Source organism: Mesoplodon densirostris, chromosome 2 (genome assembly GCF_025265405.1).
Source record: "Mesoplodon densirostris isolate mMesDen1 chromosome 2, mMesDen1 primary haplotype, whole genome shotgun sequence".
Classification (NCBI taxonomy): Eukaryota; Metazoa; Chordata; class Mammalia; order Artiodactyla; family Ziphiidae; genus Mesoplodon; species Mesoplodon densirostris.
This window is the reverse complement of record NC_082662.1, coordinates 144,276,419-144,290,963: the sequence shown is the minus strand read 5'-3', so window position 1 is coordinate 144,290,963 and position 14,545 is coordinate 144,276,419. Positions and strand designations below refer to the sequence as shown.

The 14,545-nt window shown below is 51.8% G+C and overlaps 1 protein-coding gene across 1 annotated transcript in view; it reads right to left on the bottom strand.

Annotated features, from left to right (window-relative positions):
* The window catches only part of PLEKHA6 (pleckstrin homology domain containing A6), a 40,616-nt gene extending 26,564 nt beyond the window's left edge, over nt 1-14,052 (bottom strand). Inside the window, exons 1-5 of the mRNA XM_060088449.1 lie at nt 13,951-14,052; nt 8,314-8,418; nt 7,570-7,642; nt 4,471-4,571; nt 669-811 (exon numbers count right to left, since the gene is read on the bottom strand). Of these exons, the coding sequence (XP_059944432.1) occupies nt 669-811; nt 4,471-4,571; nt 7,570-7,642; nt 8,314-8,418; nt 13,951-14,052 (524 nt within the window). The remainder of the gene's footprint in view (nt 1-668; nt 812-4,470; nt 4,572-7,569; nt 7,643-8,313; nt 8,419-13,950) is intronic.
* Between the last annotated feature and the right edge of the window lie 493 nt (nt 14,053-14,545).

Sequence of the window (14,545 nt, the reverse complement as noted above, 5' to 3'; positions counted from 1 at the left end):
GCTGAGACACTGCTTGGTAAACATTTTCAAGACATGTACACAGACTTGGAGTCTATACTGTAAAACTTCCTTCTGCTGGATCCCTGTTAACATCTAACGTAAGACTCAATGCCCAGTTCAAGTAGAGACAGGTGCTGAGACTGCGGGTGATGACGCGATGAGGTGACAGGAGCAGTCACATGCTGAGTGCTTGCTGCATGTCAAGCATTTTACCTCTACTGTTGAGTCCTCACAACAACCCCATGAGGTAGGATTATCACTATTGTCTCTGAGGGTCAGAGGCTAAGTAACTTACACTTAGGTCACACAGTGGGCAAGTGTTCAAGTTGGGATTCAAACCTGAGTCCCACAAAGCCTGTATGCATAACAAAACAAGCAAATGACCCTGGTCTTTGGCTCCTGGCCAGGCCCGGATGGAACCTGGCTTCTCTCTTGGCCTCCACCAGCTCAGAGAGAAGAGGAGGAGCTGGCCAGGGGCAAAGAGACTATAGGTTCTGAATTCACGTAGCCAGGCACCCTGCTGGGAGGCAAGGAGTTGGCTCACATGTTCTCAGAGGTTCAAGTCCACATGCTGGGCTCAGCAAGGGCACAGAGATGGGCACCTCTTCACTCCTCTTCTCTCTCTCTAATAGCAGTCCTCATGCCTATGCCCAGTCCCCGGCACTCACTTGTGACGTGCCGCTTGGGGCACCGACTTCTGGGCTGGGGGGATCTGTACTCGGGCAGCCTCCCCCATGGCCTGGATCCAGGCCTCCTGCTCCTCGGGGCTCTCGGCACTGAAGAAGTAGGTGCGGACCCCGGCATGCTCAGCCTGTGGGGAGAGGCAGTACGTGGAACTGTCCCCAGCCTCGTCCACCCAGCACACAGTCACCTGTGGGGAGAAGACACCCACGCCCACAGGACAGGTGGTCAGGCAGGTCGTTCCCCTGACCTGCAGCTCTTCGCCCCATATGGAGCTCAGGGCAATGTGAGGAGGCCCACAGCTGTCCCAAGCGCTCCAGCTGGCATCCAAGTATCTGCCTTGACTAGCTCTCTGGACACCACTAGGCAGCCCAATAGCCAGGTAAGCTGACCTGCCCCACCTGAGGGACAATTACCTCGCCCGCTCTCCCATCAAATTCCATGTTTGATTTGAAGGGCAATTACCCCATGCCCGGGAGAGATGCCCCCCTACCCCAACCACATACCAGTCTCAGCCCCAGCTCAGCCTCTGAGAAGCTGGCACTCTCTTCCGCGCAGCGGGACAGCGCGGGCACACGGGGGGCATGCACAGACAGTCAGAGCACGCTACCTAGTTGGCGGCTGCAAGCAGGTGCAGCAGGCGGTAACCCAGAAGCGAGCTCCTGTCCAGAGGAGGGGTCCTCACGCGGCCAGAAGGAGGAGAAGCAGAGAACAGGTCAACCGAACACCAGAAGGAGAGACAGGAGACGTGACAGGAATGTTGAGGAACAGAGGGAAGTGGGGAGCTATTCAGACTAGCCCCTTCTACTCGGTGTCACCACTGCGACCACAGCACCCAGCAAGGCTCAGGTCAGCCCACTAGGAGTGGGGGTGGACAGCTTGCACCCGGCAAACCTGGGTTGCTTGAGGAGAGAAGGCAGGGCAGCCCAGCACTAATCCTAGCTCTGTTCCAAACCAGCCCTGCAACTGTAAACAACTCGAGATATTGCTCTGGCCTTAACTGATGCATCTGTTTGATGGGGAAGGTCCATGAGGAAAAGACGCTCCAGTGTTAGATTCTTTCTGGGGTCTCAGAACACTTCCTAGGAGAGACCAATCTCCCAGAAAAAGCAGCTAGCCTTGTTCATCCCATTCAACATGAGAGATCCAAAAGTGTTTAAGAGTCTCAGATGTGAACTCCACTATGGCCTATGACCCCTTGGGTGCTAAATCCTGGGTCTCTGGGGGTTGGAAGGGGAGAAGACAGGGCTCCTCTGGCCAAGCCCCAGGGTTCTCCTAAGCAACAGTGTCAAATCCACACCCTTCGAGTGCTTTCCCAGCCGGACCTTCACTTTTCCTCAGCACCTTCCCCAGCGCATGATGTCTTTCCACAGGAGCCATTACCCAGTGAGGGAGCATCCTACTTCTCTAAGGACAGAGATAGGCCTCCTTCCTCTGGATCCGGCCAGTCCCCACCCTCCAGCACGGCTGCCCAGCAGGTAGGCAGAGACAGGAAGGTGCTGACGAAAAGCCAGTGAAGTTGTAAGGAGGCATCTGGGGGTTGAAACTGCACAGGGATATGGAGAGCAGGGGCCCAGGCAAGCCCTCTGGGGTGGAGAACACAGGGTTATTGTAGAGGGGAGAGACACACAAGTGGGATGAGTGGGTGTGTCCTGGGCTGGTAGGAGTGGCAGCAGATAATTAATTTGCTAAGCATCCAGTGAGCATCCTGTGTGTGCAGAGCTCTGCTCTGGGTACCAGTCACAGGGAAAGCAAAGACATGCTCTTAGCACTTGAAGAGCTCACGGTCAAGCTGGAGGACAAAACATACCCATGGGGAAACAAGGAGAGAGCAAAGGCACGGGAACAACAGCTTGTGACAGGAGAAGGCAGAGGGCCTGGGAAAAGACAGGGTGATTGATGGGGAGCCAGGAGGGGGCACCAGCCTGGAAGCATGAAAGGGGACCAGAGAATTGAGGGAGGTGCCCCCATGGATGAGCCCACAGAGCCCCCACGGGGCTGAGCAGGGACAGAGGAAGGCCATTCAGCAGCAGGCTGGGTGGGAACAGTGCCGGCTCATTACTGGCCATCTGAGTGTTTCGCTTGGTGGCCGCAGCAGGACAAGTCTCCCATCTGTCTCATCTCCCCTCCCTTCCCTGGGGAAAGGCCACTGAATAGCCACAATCTGAACCTTTTGTGGGCCACTGAGCACAGCCCTCAGAGTTGGGTTTTAAAGAGGCAGTGCACTCCTCAGGGGAAAGGGACGGAGGAGAGGGGCCCAGAGATCTGGGTTTATGGAGGGGTGTGTCAGTCACCGGGACGTTGTTCTAACGGGGCTGCCGGCAGAGCTCCCGAGCCAGAGTGTGTGTGTGTGTGTGTGTGTGTGTGTGTGTGTGCGCGTGCATGCGTGCGCGCAGGTCTGGAGGGGAAGAGTAAGACAGGCTGTCTGACTGTGTGGGGGTGTGTGCGTGTCTGTGTATAGCAGGCCTGTTTGTTGTTGGTTAAACAGCCTGTTCCTATTTCCCCAGCTAAAATCCGGCTCCCTGGAGCCAGTGTCTTATTGATTACTCATTCTGCAGACAGGACCCTTGGAGGCTGGAAACTAATTATGTGCCTAAGAAGTCCCTCTTTGTTCCCCGGAGCAGCATCTATGTGTCTGCCCACCTCTCTGTGGCCAGGTGACCAGAGCTGAAGGACAGAAAGGGCAGAGTCTCTGGGGCCCCAGGAACTCGGATGCTGCCCTCGAGTAACCTGTGTGTTTTCAGGGTCTTGCACAGCAATTCTCAACTGGAGGAGAGAGGGCTTTGTACTAAGAAAATGCATGGTTGATATCATAATTTTATATTGGAAAATGAAAAAGAACCTATGATCTTTGCATCATAAAATACAAAACGGGCATGGAATTTTCATTGTTTTTAATGGGCCATGAATTTTTAAATGTGGGAAAACACTGGCCTAGGATGAGATAGATGCAGTCCCGTCTCTGATGGGTGGGTCCCCCAGGGGTGCCGAGGAGTGGCGCTGAGCAGGCAGGTGAGGTCCATCTCCCTGGGCCCTTATTCCCTCAAAGTGTGTCTCTGTGAGGTTTGTAGCTTTCAATTATACTGAAACTCAATTCCTAACTTTCTGCAAAGATTTTTTTTTTTAATTAGAGCATGTTGTTTATGGAAATTAAAAAACACAGGCCTACGAAACCCATTTTACAAGGTGGCAAAAATACTAGGGTGCTGGCCCATGACAAGGGCTGGAGAGGGGACAGGGTGCAGGCAGCAGGGCTGAAGGGCAAAGGGAAAAAAAGGAAAGTGAGGACAAATGACAAATTGAGGGCCCTTACATGGGCCGGTGGGAACGTGCTGTACACTGAATAGTAGTGAACAACTTACATCTGAGACCCTTTGAGTAAGTTTGACTGGGGGTCTAGCTCCCTGGGCCCAAAGTGGGGAGGAAGACTTTCCAGAATGGATCTTAGAAACCCACCCGGCCACAGTTCCTGCCTCTGCTGTGAGGGATTTCCTAGGTGCCAGGCCACTGGGCAGAGGGTCCACGGCCTCAGCACATAACTAATTCTCCCCCAGGAAAGACTGTGGTACCGCTGAAGCTCATCTCTACAGGCCCACCCTGAGGAGAGAAGAGGAAGGGGTCCCGGCCTCACAACAGCCTGTACTGAGCCCAGGGACCACTGCCTGCTCACCCCAGTACTACCACTTGGGGTTCCTAAGGAGGTGGCTCTTGATCCTGTTCCATTCTTGTATGCTCTAGAAGAGCCGGCCTCCCTCCCCTACCTGACCTGGGAGAGGAAGGCCAACTGACCTTAAAGGTATGTTTTCGGCTGATGTTGTCTGAGGGCTGCACCGCAGCTACCCGGAAGCTCAGGAGGGGGATGCTGCCCAGGATGCTCTCCTCCTTCTCATCTGTCAAGGAAATAGAAGCACAAGTGAGATGTATGTGTGCGGGGGGGAGGGGAGGGGAGTGTATCAGCTCTATTAGGATAAATACCAACAAATGTCTGTTACTCATCTACTATCTGTCAGGCACTTGGGGCCACCACACAACCACACAGGGTGTGCTCTGCACAGCAAGAGGCACACTCCCTGGAGCTGGGGAGCGTGGCAGCCCTACAGGCAGTGTTCTAGACTTGGGGACTGTAGAGGTGAATGCAAGAGTAGTAGTGCCCGACCTTGGGGAGCTCACATTCCAGTGCGCAAGCAAACAAGCACAGAAGAGCCAACATTTTGGAGGGCTTGCCATATGTCAGGCACTGTTCTAAGTTAAAAGGCTTAATGGATTTAACCTGCCCAACAATCCTATGACTGGGTACTCTTATGATCTCCATTTTATAGGTAAGGACGTTGAGACACAGAAAGATTAAATAACTTGTCCAGGGCTTCCCTGGTGGCGCAGCGGTTGAGAGTCCGCCTGCCGATGCAGGGGACACGGGTTCATGCCCCGGTCCGGGAAGATCCCACATGCCGCGGAGCGGCTGGGCCCGTGAGCCACGGCCGCTGAGCCTGTGCGCCCGGAGCCTGTGCTCCGCAACGGGAGAGGTCACAGCAGTAAGAGGCCCGTGTACCGCAAAAAAAAAAAACAAAAAAAAAAACAAAAAAAAAACTTGTCCAAGGTTACTTAAGTAAAAACTGGTGGATTAGTCTTTAACCCAAGAAGTCTGACTTTCAAGCTAGCATTCTTAACCTTCCTCCCATCCACAGTGCCTCTCCAAACAAGGTGATCCCAACAGTGACACATGGAACAGGATATAACGGGATGCGGTGCGTTAGAGTGGATGCTCGCATCTTCGGCTCTGGCTCTTCTGGGTAGTTGTCTCTAAGGTTCTCCCAGGCACCTGGCAGCTTGCTTTGTCTTCTCCTGACTAGACCCCTCCCCTTTACAGTCCCTATGTCTGCACAGAAGACACGCCCCTGCATGCCCCCACCCCCCCTGCCCTCTGATCCCCAGAAGCAGGCTAACAATCAGGCTGCTGCATAATTCATCCGGAATCTCCAAAGGAGCCTGAAGGATTAGCTAGTCAGGCCCCCAGCTATCAGCAGGAGACCGAAAGGGTAGGGGTGCTGTGTGGGAACCATGAGGTTGGGGCTATAACTATGAGGCCATGGCAAGACCCTCCCCACTTCCCTGGGATAGCTCTTTATTCCTGGGGCTAGAGACCCTGTAAAACTCTCAGCTAGGGTTCAGAAGAAATCTCACAGGGGTTACAGACTCCACTAGCTCCCCTTCTCCCCTTACTCAGCACTTGCACAAGATACTTAGCCCAAGGTCCAGTTTCCTGGGCAGACCTCGGCATGGTACCCAGAGGATGGACTAAGCTAAAGGAACAGGAGGGCTGGGAACCCAGAGCTTCTTCAGGAAGCCAGAGGCCATCATCCCCAGGAGGAAGTGGGCCCCCTGCCTGGCTGAGTCCAGGCCAGTGTTTAGGGGTCTCCTGAGAGCATCTCTCAGTGCACAGTGACCCTCCATCTCCATGCCCCTTGAGTTCAGAGCTTCTCCCCTCACACCAGGCCCTGCAGAGACCCTGGCCTTCCCTCCAGCTTCTGTTATACTCTGGCTCCTGTGCGGCCCTACATCCCGGGGCCCAGCCTGAGCAGATTTTTCTCCCTCAGTCTTGGGGTTTCCTCTGTGACTAGACCCTGGACGTGCATCCCCTTCCTGATCTCTCTCCTTGGGATTCAGGTGCCTCAGGGCACAGGGACAGCAGTGTTCTAAGGGCGGGCGGGGGGTGGCGGGGGGTGGTGGTGGTGGTGGTTACTAGGTACAACCTTTGTTTGCCAAAGTTAATGATTCAGTGAATTGCTCCCAGGAGACCTGGAGAAATCAGAGCTCTGCCATTCCCAGGGCACGGAGGAAAAGGAAACGGACACTCCTGCTGCTCGATCATTTTATCCTCTCCTCAGCGCCCAGGCCTCCTTGCACGGCATCGGTGTGACAGAACCGTCACTGTCATCAACGCTCACTAGCTCCTCCCTGCCCTCCTTGACATATTGTTGCTGTACATACTTTAAAAATAACTTCCTAGAGGCTGCTGCACCAAGGTTATAAGAGTTTTGCCCTCCTTTCTGTGGGGGAGGAAAGGGAGTGAGTGGTGGGGTAGGCACAGAGGGCAGAAGCTGGGGGATAATCATTGACTCCACATTGACTGAGCACCTACTATGTGCCAGGTGCTGTTTTCAGTGCTGTGGATACAGCAGTGAACAAAACTGACCAAACAATCCTGCCTACACAGATCGGATCATACATTCCAGTGGGATGGGAGAAGCTCAACATGCAAGGCCCAATTAGCAGGTGACCTGCTAGTGAGGACCAGGGACCCTCCTCTTCTTCCTCCTTTTCTTTTCCCACCCACGACCTCCCCCGGACTTCACCCTCTGTCATCTGACTGTCTTGTTCATCCACCACACCACCCACCAGGGCCTAGAACTCTGCCTGAAATCTAGTAGGCACTCGGTAAATACTGTCGAATGTGAAATGAGTGAGTGAATGAGTGAGCAGGTGAGCTTGTCTTTATCCCCTGTCACGTGCCACTGGTGCTGGCGACCACAGGGGGGATATGTGCCCCCCCACCCCCAACATCCATCAGAAAACGAGCCCTGTGACAGGGCAGAATGAGAAAGAGGGGGCCCTGGCTTCCCACAGCCCCTGCCAGTGCCAGGCGCAAGCTCACCTTTTTTTTTCTTTTTTTTTCTTTTTTTTTTTTTGCCGTACACGGGCCTCTCACTGCTGTGGCCTCTCCCGTTGCGGAGCACAGGCTCCGGACGCGCAGGCTCAGCGGCCATGGCTCACAGGCCCAGCCGCTCCACGGCATGTGGGGTCTTCCCGGACCGGGGCATGAACCCGTGTCCCCTGCATCGGCAGGCGGACTCTCAACCACTGCACCACCAGGGAAGGCCGCAAGCTCACCTTTATAGTAGAAGAGGCCGCGATCCACCAGGACAAACCAGCGCTTATTCCACTGCTTAACCCCGGAGCTGGCCTGCAGGAGAAGTGGGGAATAAACAGGATAGTCTGTGACCTGGGCCTGGGGAGGTGGGTGTGTGCAGTGGAAAGAGGGCTGCACTCATTATAAGGACATCCTGCCTCTGCTTGCAGCTCTGCCACTAACAAGTGGCAGCAACCCCCAAGAGCCCTCAGAGGCAGGGAATGACATTACATTATTGCCTGTGACCTTCCACTTCGGTCGTTCTGGGCCTCAGTGTCTCCCCCAGGGAAGATAAACGGTGGAGCGATGAGCCAGAAAGAGTGAGCGGAAGGTCAGGCAGGGAGAGTGGCCAGGTCAACGAGGAGAACTGGACCCCTAGACTTAGAGGAGACATCCCCCTCCCTTCATAGCAAGAGGGCCCTGCTGACTGAGCCACTGGGTTGCTCTGATAGGGTTGATGACAGCATATTTCAAAGTCACTGCATCTGCCCATCAGGAGACCTGGCTGAATTCCCAAATGTAACACTAATTTCTCTGTGTGATTTTGGGAAGATACTCAACCTCTCTGAGCCTTTATTAAATTAGGAGATTTCGCAGAGATATACCAAAATAGGACCTGGAGGGACATAGCAAAATATACATGGGCTGTTATAACTACAGAGGAATTACAGCGCTATGAGGAGAAGGCAGGGATGCGGTGGGCAGAATGGAATAGGAGGCCTCACCTGCTTGAAAAGCCAGCCTGCCTTGGTGACAGGAGCACTGGGGTTCCGCTTCATGGAGTGTGAGCGCTTGCCGAAAGCGATGGCCTTGCGGGACGTCCGGGTGGCCTATGGATGCAGAGAACAGCCAGCTTAACTCTTCCTCTCCTCCTTCCTGCTCCACCCGCAAGGGGAGATGCCCTTGGTGGGAGCTATCCCTCTCCAGGGCCCTGGGGGCCCTTACGTTAAGAGGCCCAGGTGAGAAGCTTGGATCTCTTACTAACTCAAGGGCACGGCCTTTCAATTCTTTGGCTCTTTTTCTTATCTCTAAAATGGGGCTCAAAATTATAGTCTTACCTGTCTCACAGCGATGTGTGTTTCTGGCTTTTTCTTAAGGAGAAAATAAGATTTTTCATTTCACTCCTGGCCTATCCTTCTCTACTGGCCTTACTCCTTACCTCTTTCATAATGCTTTCTCAGACCCATTCAACTTCAAGTAAATTCCCTACGTCATCATCTTCTCCAAGCCCAATTCATTCTCTTTTTTTTTTTAATAAATGTATTTATTTAATTTATTTATTTTTGGTCGTGTTGGGTCTTCGTTGCGGTGTGCGGGCTTCTCAGTGCAGTGGCTTCCCGTTGCAGAGTACAGGCTCTAGGCGTGCGTCAGTAGTTGTGGCACGCGGGCTCAGTAGTTGTGGCTCGTGGGCTCTAGAGCGCAGGCTCAGGAGTTGTGGCGCACAGACATAGTTGCTCCGCGGCACGTGGGATCTTCCCGGACCAGGGCTCGAACCCGTGTCCCCTGCATTGGCAGGCAGATTCTTAATCACTGCGCCACCAGGGAAGCCCCCTATTCATTCTTGAATGTCCAACACACCACAGAGCAGGGAGGGTGTACGGGTGTTCTCCTGGCTCCTTACTGCCACAGGGACTTCCCCACATTCTGGCAACAATCTCTCTTTCTCGAAGTATCAGTGATCTTTCACTGTTTAGCCCTTCTCACCACTATCAGCTCCTAGATCATTTTTTCAGAGTCTAAGGATTTTGATGTCACTCATCCTCTCCATTCTAAGTCTTACCATCACTGTGGACAATTTCATTGCTCCACAGTGAGAGGGAGGATGACCCATCCAGTGGCCTAACTTTAAACTACCTTGATGTCCTCAAGTCCAAAATCCTCCACTTCCACCCCAGCAACTCATTCCCATGGCAACACCTTAGACTTGGCCAGCTCCCAAGCCCCTTCACCACCAGCATTGTCAATTCTCATATCCCCATCTTCTGATCACAGCATCCCATCCTCTGGGCTGTCTCAGTCCATCCCTCAACGACACCAGCTTTTCTACTCCACTGAGATCCCCAACTCCTCAATCCTTGCCTTTTTTTCCTGGATCCATGAGTTACCTCCTGGTATTAGTTGTTTCCCTACAAAGCCTAGGCCCCCTGGTGGAATAGATCAACCGCACTCTGCAACACCAACACCCTATCCAGTGCCTTTACGCTTGATCTTCTCTGAAACTCTAAATCCCTGATTAATCAAATTATCCACCCTCCCTGCACTCACAGCCAGATTATAGTGCTGCTGGAGGACAATCACACCACAGTACAGACGAGGTCACTGTGACCCCTCGGTCCCCGGTGCTCCACTGCACACCCTCACCTCTCTCCTGAGCCCAGCGACCTGCCTGCCTCTGCCTTCCCCGCAATGGCTTGGATCCTCCCCCACAGAGAAAATTGAGGTTGCCAGAAAGCGCTTCCTCAATTTCACACCCTTTTACCCAGAAAATTACTGCCCTTACCACTCTCCTTGTCGCTTTCCCTTCAGTGTGAGAAGAAGAGGCGTTTTCTTCCTTTCCAAGGCTATTGGGTCCAGACTGCTGTTTCCTCTGAGACTTGCATCATTGATAACCTCTCAAATCTGTCTTCATTTCTTCCTCCTCCACTGGCTGCTTCTCCTAAGCAAACATGCTCAGGTCTCTTCATCTTAAAGCATCCCTGTGTCTCTCTCTGTCTCTGTCTGTCTCTGTTTCTCTCTCTCAATCTCTCTCTCACTGTCTGTTTCTGTCTCTCTCAGTCGTTCTCTCTCCTCCTTCTCACTGTCCCTCACCCAACCACACACCTGACTGCCCCGTCCACCCTCCGCGAGCTGTCCCCGTCAGGTAACACCTTCCCTCCCCTCCCTCTCTTTCTCCTCAGAGATAGGCTGCTGGGAAGAGTCCTGACTTCCTGTCCTCCTTTTACTCCTAAACCTCCTCCACTCTTTTCAGAAGTGGTCCCTGCGATGTCAACTCAGGCCACTCAGTCCCTGACATTCTTTTTTTTTTTTTTTTGCAGTACGTGGGCCTCTCACTGTTGTGGCCTCTCCTGTTGAGGAGTACAGACTCCAGACGTGCAGGCTCAGTGGCCATGGCTCACGGGCCCAGCCTCTCTGCGGCATGCGGGATCCTCCCGGACCGGGGCACGAACCCGCATCCCCTGCATTGGCAGGCGGACTCTCAACCACTGCGCCACCAGGGAAGCCCCCTGACATTCTTAAGCACCGATAATGTGAACCTTTCTGTCCTTCCCGAAACTCTTCTTTTGGTTTCTGGGGCACTATTCCTTACTTTTCAGTATCTGCATCTGTGGCCAGTCCTTCTCAATCTCCACCTCCACTCTAAGTGTTGACAGACCTCAAACTTATGCTTTTAGTCTCGTCATACATTGTGCCTGTGTAATGTCATCCATACCCATTGCCTCAGCTGCCCAGCAATATGCTGAAAACTCCCTAATCTATATCTAGATTCATTTGCTAGAATGAATCTAGATATAGATTCATTTGTTCCAGTCCATTTGCTCACTAGTTGTCCAACTAGGATTAAATAAGCGCAAAACCAAACTCATCCTCTTTCTAACCAAACTTGTTCTTCTGTACTTCTCATCTTGGTGACTGGGCCACAATCTACCCAGTGGCCCAAACCAGAACTCTGAACAAGCTCACACCATCCCCTCCTCCCTCCATTCCTCCACACCATCATTTACTCAGGGCTGACAAGTGTGTCTTCTTAATGGATCTCAAGCCTGTCCTTTCTTCTCCAATGCCTCTGTTGGTGCCTCAAGGGTTGTCATCTCTTCTGGCTGTCTACCCTCTGTATTGAACTAAGGTTATCTTTCTAAAATACTTTATTAATTACACTACTCTCTTGCTTAAAATTTCTCACTACCTCTCGTCACTTAGGAGAGAATTCCAATCCTCAGCACAGCGCACAAGGACAGGTCTACAAGATCTGGCTGGGCCACCACCCACTTTCTGCCACTCCACCAGAAAGGCACCACCGCTGGTCATGCCACACTCCGAGTGGTTCTCTCCCATCTCCCTAGGGCTTTGCTCACCATGGGAGGCGGGGGAACCCCACTTCCCTTGTCCACTACCAAATCCCAGCTCATCCTTCACAGCCTAATGCTGGCCCCCCTAGTCCCCGAAACCCCCCTGTTCTCCCAGAATAGTTGCTGCTCCCTCTTCTCAGAAACTTCTCATAGTCTAGACTCTGTCACACTGCAACAGAACCATGGACTTTCTGTCTCTCATACGAGACTGGGAGCTCTTTGTAGGGAGAAACTTTTGTTTTGTTCATCTCTTTATCACCGGAGCCTAGCAAGGTGTCTAGCTATCAATAAGCACTTAGTAAATACTTGTAGAAGGAAGGAAAGAAGAAACTGGGGTTTATCATAAAGTACCTCCCAAACTGGAAAATGAAATTATTTCCTTTACTTTGCTTGTAAAAACCCACATATAATGGCGGAGATCAGCCATCTGAAGAAGTCATCCACCACCCTCAGAATATGTAAATCCTAAAATCTTTCCCTTTTCTCTCAGTCCGTCATCTGTCATAGTTTCACCTGCTCTCTGCAGCCTAAAAGCTGCTCCCTGCCACTTCAGCCATTCCCCTGCCAACCCCTCAGTAATACTCTAGCCTCCTTATCTTTCTGCCACAGCTTCCCAGCAACCCTCAACCTTAGGTCAATGCAACCATCTGCCAGGCCATAGCATTGCTGGAGAAAAACCACAGACGCCTGTGGGTCAGAGCCACACAGATTCAGTCTATGACCTCAGATGACTCTTCAGTATTATTGGGCAATATTCCAAATGTTCCTTGTTGATCACTGACCCTTGGGCTTATTCTGAAGCCCCCCACCCCGCAGTGCCTCTCTATCCACCCCACTCTTCTCAGCAGAAAACCCCACCTCCTACTTCCCTGCAAAAGTTGAAAACATGAAGTGGGAGTGTCTTGAACTTCCTAGCCCCACCGCCATGTTTCACATACCTTTCTTACGCAGCCTCAGGAAGAGGGCCCCTCCCCTATCCAGGCTGACAGCACCTTTGCACCTGACTCCTGTCTCTACACAGACATGACTCATTGGCTATGCCCTTTCTCCTGAAACTACCTACTTGGCTCATTCCCCTCCTTCCCTTAACACCTTGAAACAAAACAAAATGAACAAAGAAAACCTCCCTGCATCTTGCATATCTCCTAGCTGCCACCCTCCACCCCTCATTTCCCTTCACGGTCAAGTTTCTTTAAAAAACTTTTTTTGAAATATTTCAAACATTTCAGAGAAGTAGGGACTAAATCACCACTGCGTGTTGCTTTCTTTCCCTAATAAAACATGACAAATAGAGCTGAAACTCCCTTTGAGCCCCCTCCCCAATCTCATTACCTTTTCTTCCTCCCTAGAGGTGACTGCTGACCACAAGTTAGTATGCCTGTCCGTGGTTATAGGCTTGTACTGCAAGCTTATCTATAAAAACGCTGAATTACTTTTCATGTTTGTACATTTTACATAAATGATACCATGGTTTTCATATCCTACAACTTGCTTTTTCCTCAGCATTATGTTTTTAAGGTTCGTCCTTGTTATACATCTCACTCCAGTCCATTTTTAATTTTTGGAGAGTCCTCCATTGTATGACCACACTACCATTTACTATCTCGTTTCTTAGAAGAGCAGTTTTCTACTCTTCAGTGTCCTGTATCTGCCCTCCCATCCCCTCTTAAGCCCTCTCCAGCTTGTCTTTGTCTTCCGCCCTCCTCACACCACTGAACTGCTCTTATCAGGGTCTCCAATTACGACAATGTTGCTAAACCCCATGGATACTTTTAGCCCTTATCTTACTGGACCTTTTTGCAACATTCTTCTCTGATTACTTCCTCCTGATGGTCTTTTCCTTCCTCCACCTTTCTGAGCGCTCAATTGCCATGTCCTTCATGAGTTATTCTTCTTTCGCTGTCCCCCTAGATCAGTGGTTCTCAGTGAGGGTGGGGCAGTTTTGTCCCACAGGGGGCATTTGACAATGTCTGGAGAAATTTTTGATTGTCACAGGGTGGGGGCTACTGGCATCTAGTGGGTAGAGGCCAGGGCTGCTGCTCAACATGCTACAGAGAAAGAATGGTCCCACACTACAAAGAATTATCCAGCCCCCAATGCTAATAGTGCTAAGGTTGAGAACCCCTGGTCTAGATGTTGGTCTTCTGTATGGTTCTGGTCTGAGCCCTCCTTCCTCCCCACTCTCCACTTCCTGCATCACATCACCTGCTCTTTGGAACCTGCAGAAAAAAGCAAGCAGCCTAATACATTTCCTAGGATTCCTCCCCAACAGCTTGCGTGGGGGACCGGACTTACCCGGACACTGGGCCGCTCTGGAGGGACCTCGGACACCATGTTGTGGTTGGATAGGTCACTGTTGGCGGTAGTTGGGTGTTTCCCACCTGCTTTATTGGACATGTCCAAGGTCGATCTGATTTCAAGTTGACCAAAAAAGAAGTGACTAGTGAGACCAAGAAACAATGGGTGCCACCCATCCCTTTTCCCAACCCTGCCATTCACTGTTCCAGCATTCAGCACAAATTAGGTCCCCTCAGTGCTCCCAAGGGGTCCTCTCAGTGGCTCCTGCTGCTTTTCTGAGATTATATGCCAGTAACCCTGGACAGTCTCCTCTCTTTTTCCTGCAAATTTATCTTAAAAACCTAGACCCTAGGACTCTGGAACTCGGACTATGAGAGTCATTTAATTATCTTTCTTTCCTTTCATTTACTGAGCCAAGATCAGAGGAATTAGCATTTGGCTCTCGTGGTCATAGCAGATTCCCTCACTACTCTCCTCAGAGTCCCCAGGTGATTGACATGCCAGCCTCAGACATGTCTCACTCCTTTAGCTCAGCCCATGGGATGCAACAACCTGGGACCTGCAAGATTCCAGAAAAAGTGGTTGAGGGTAT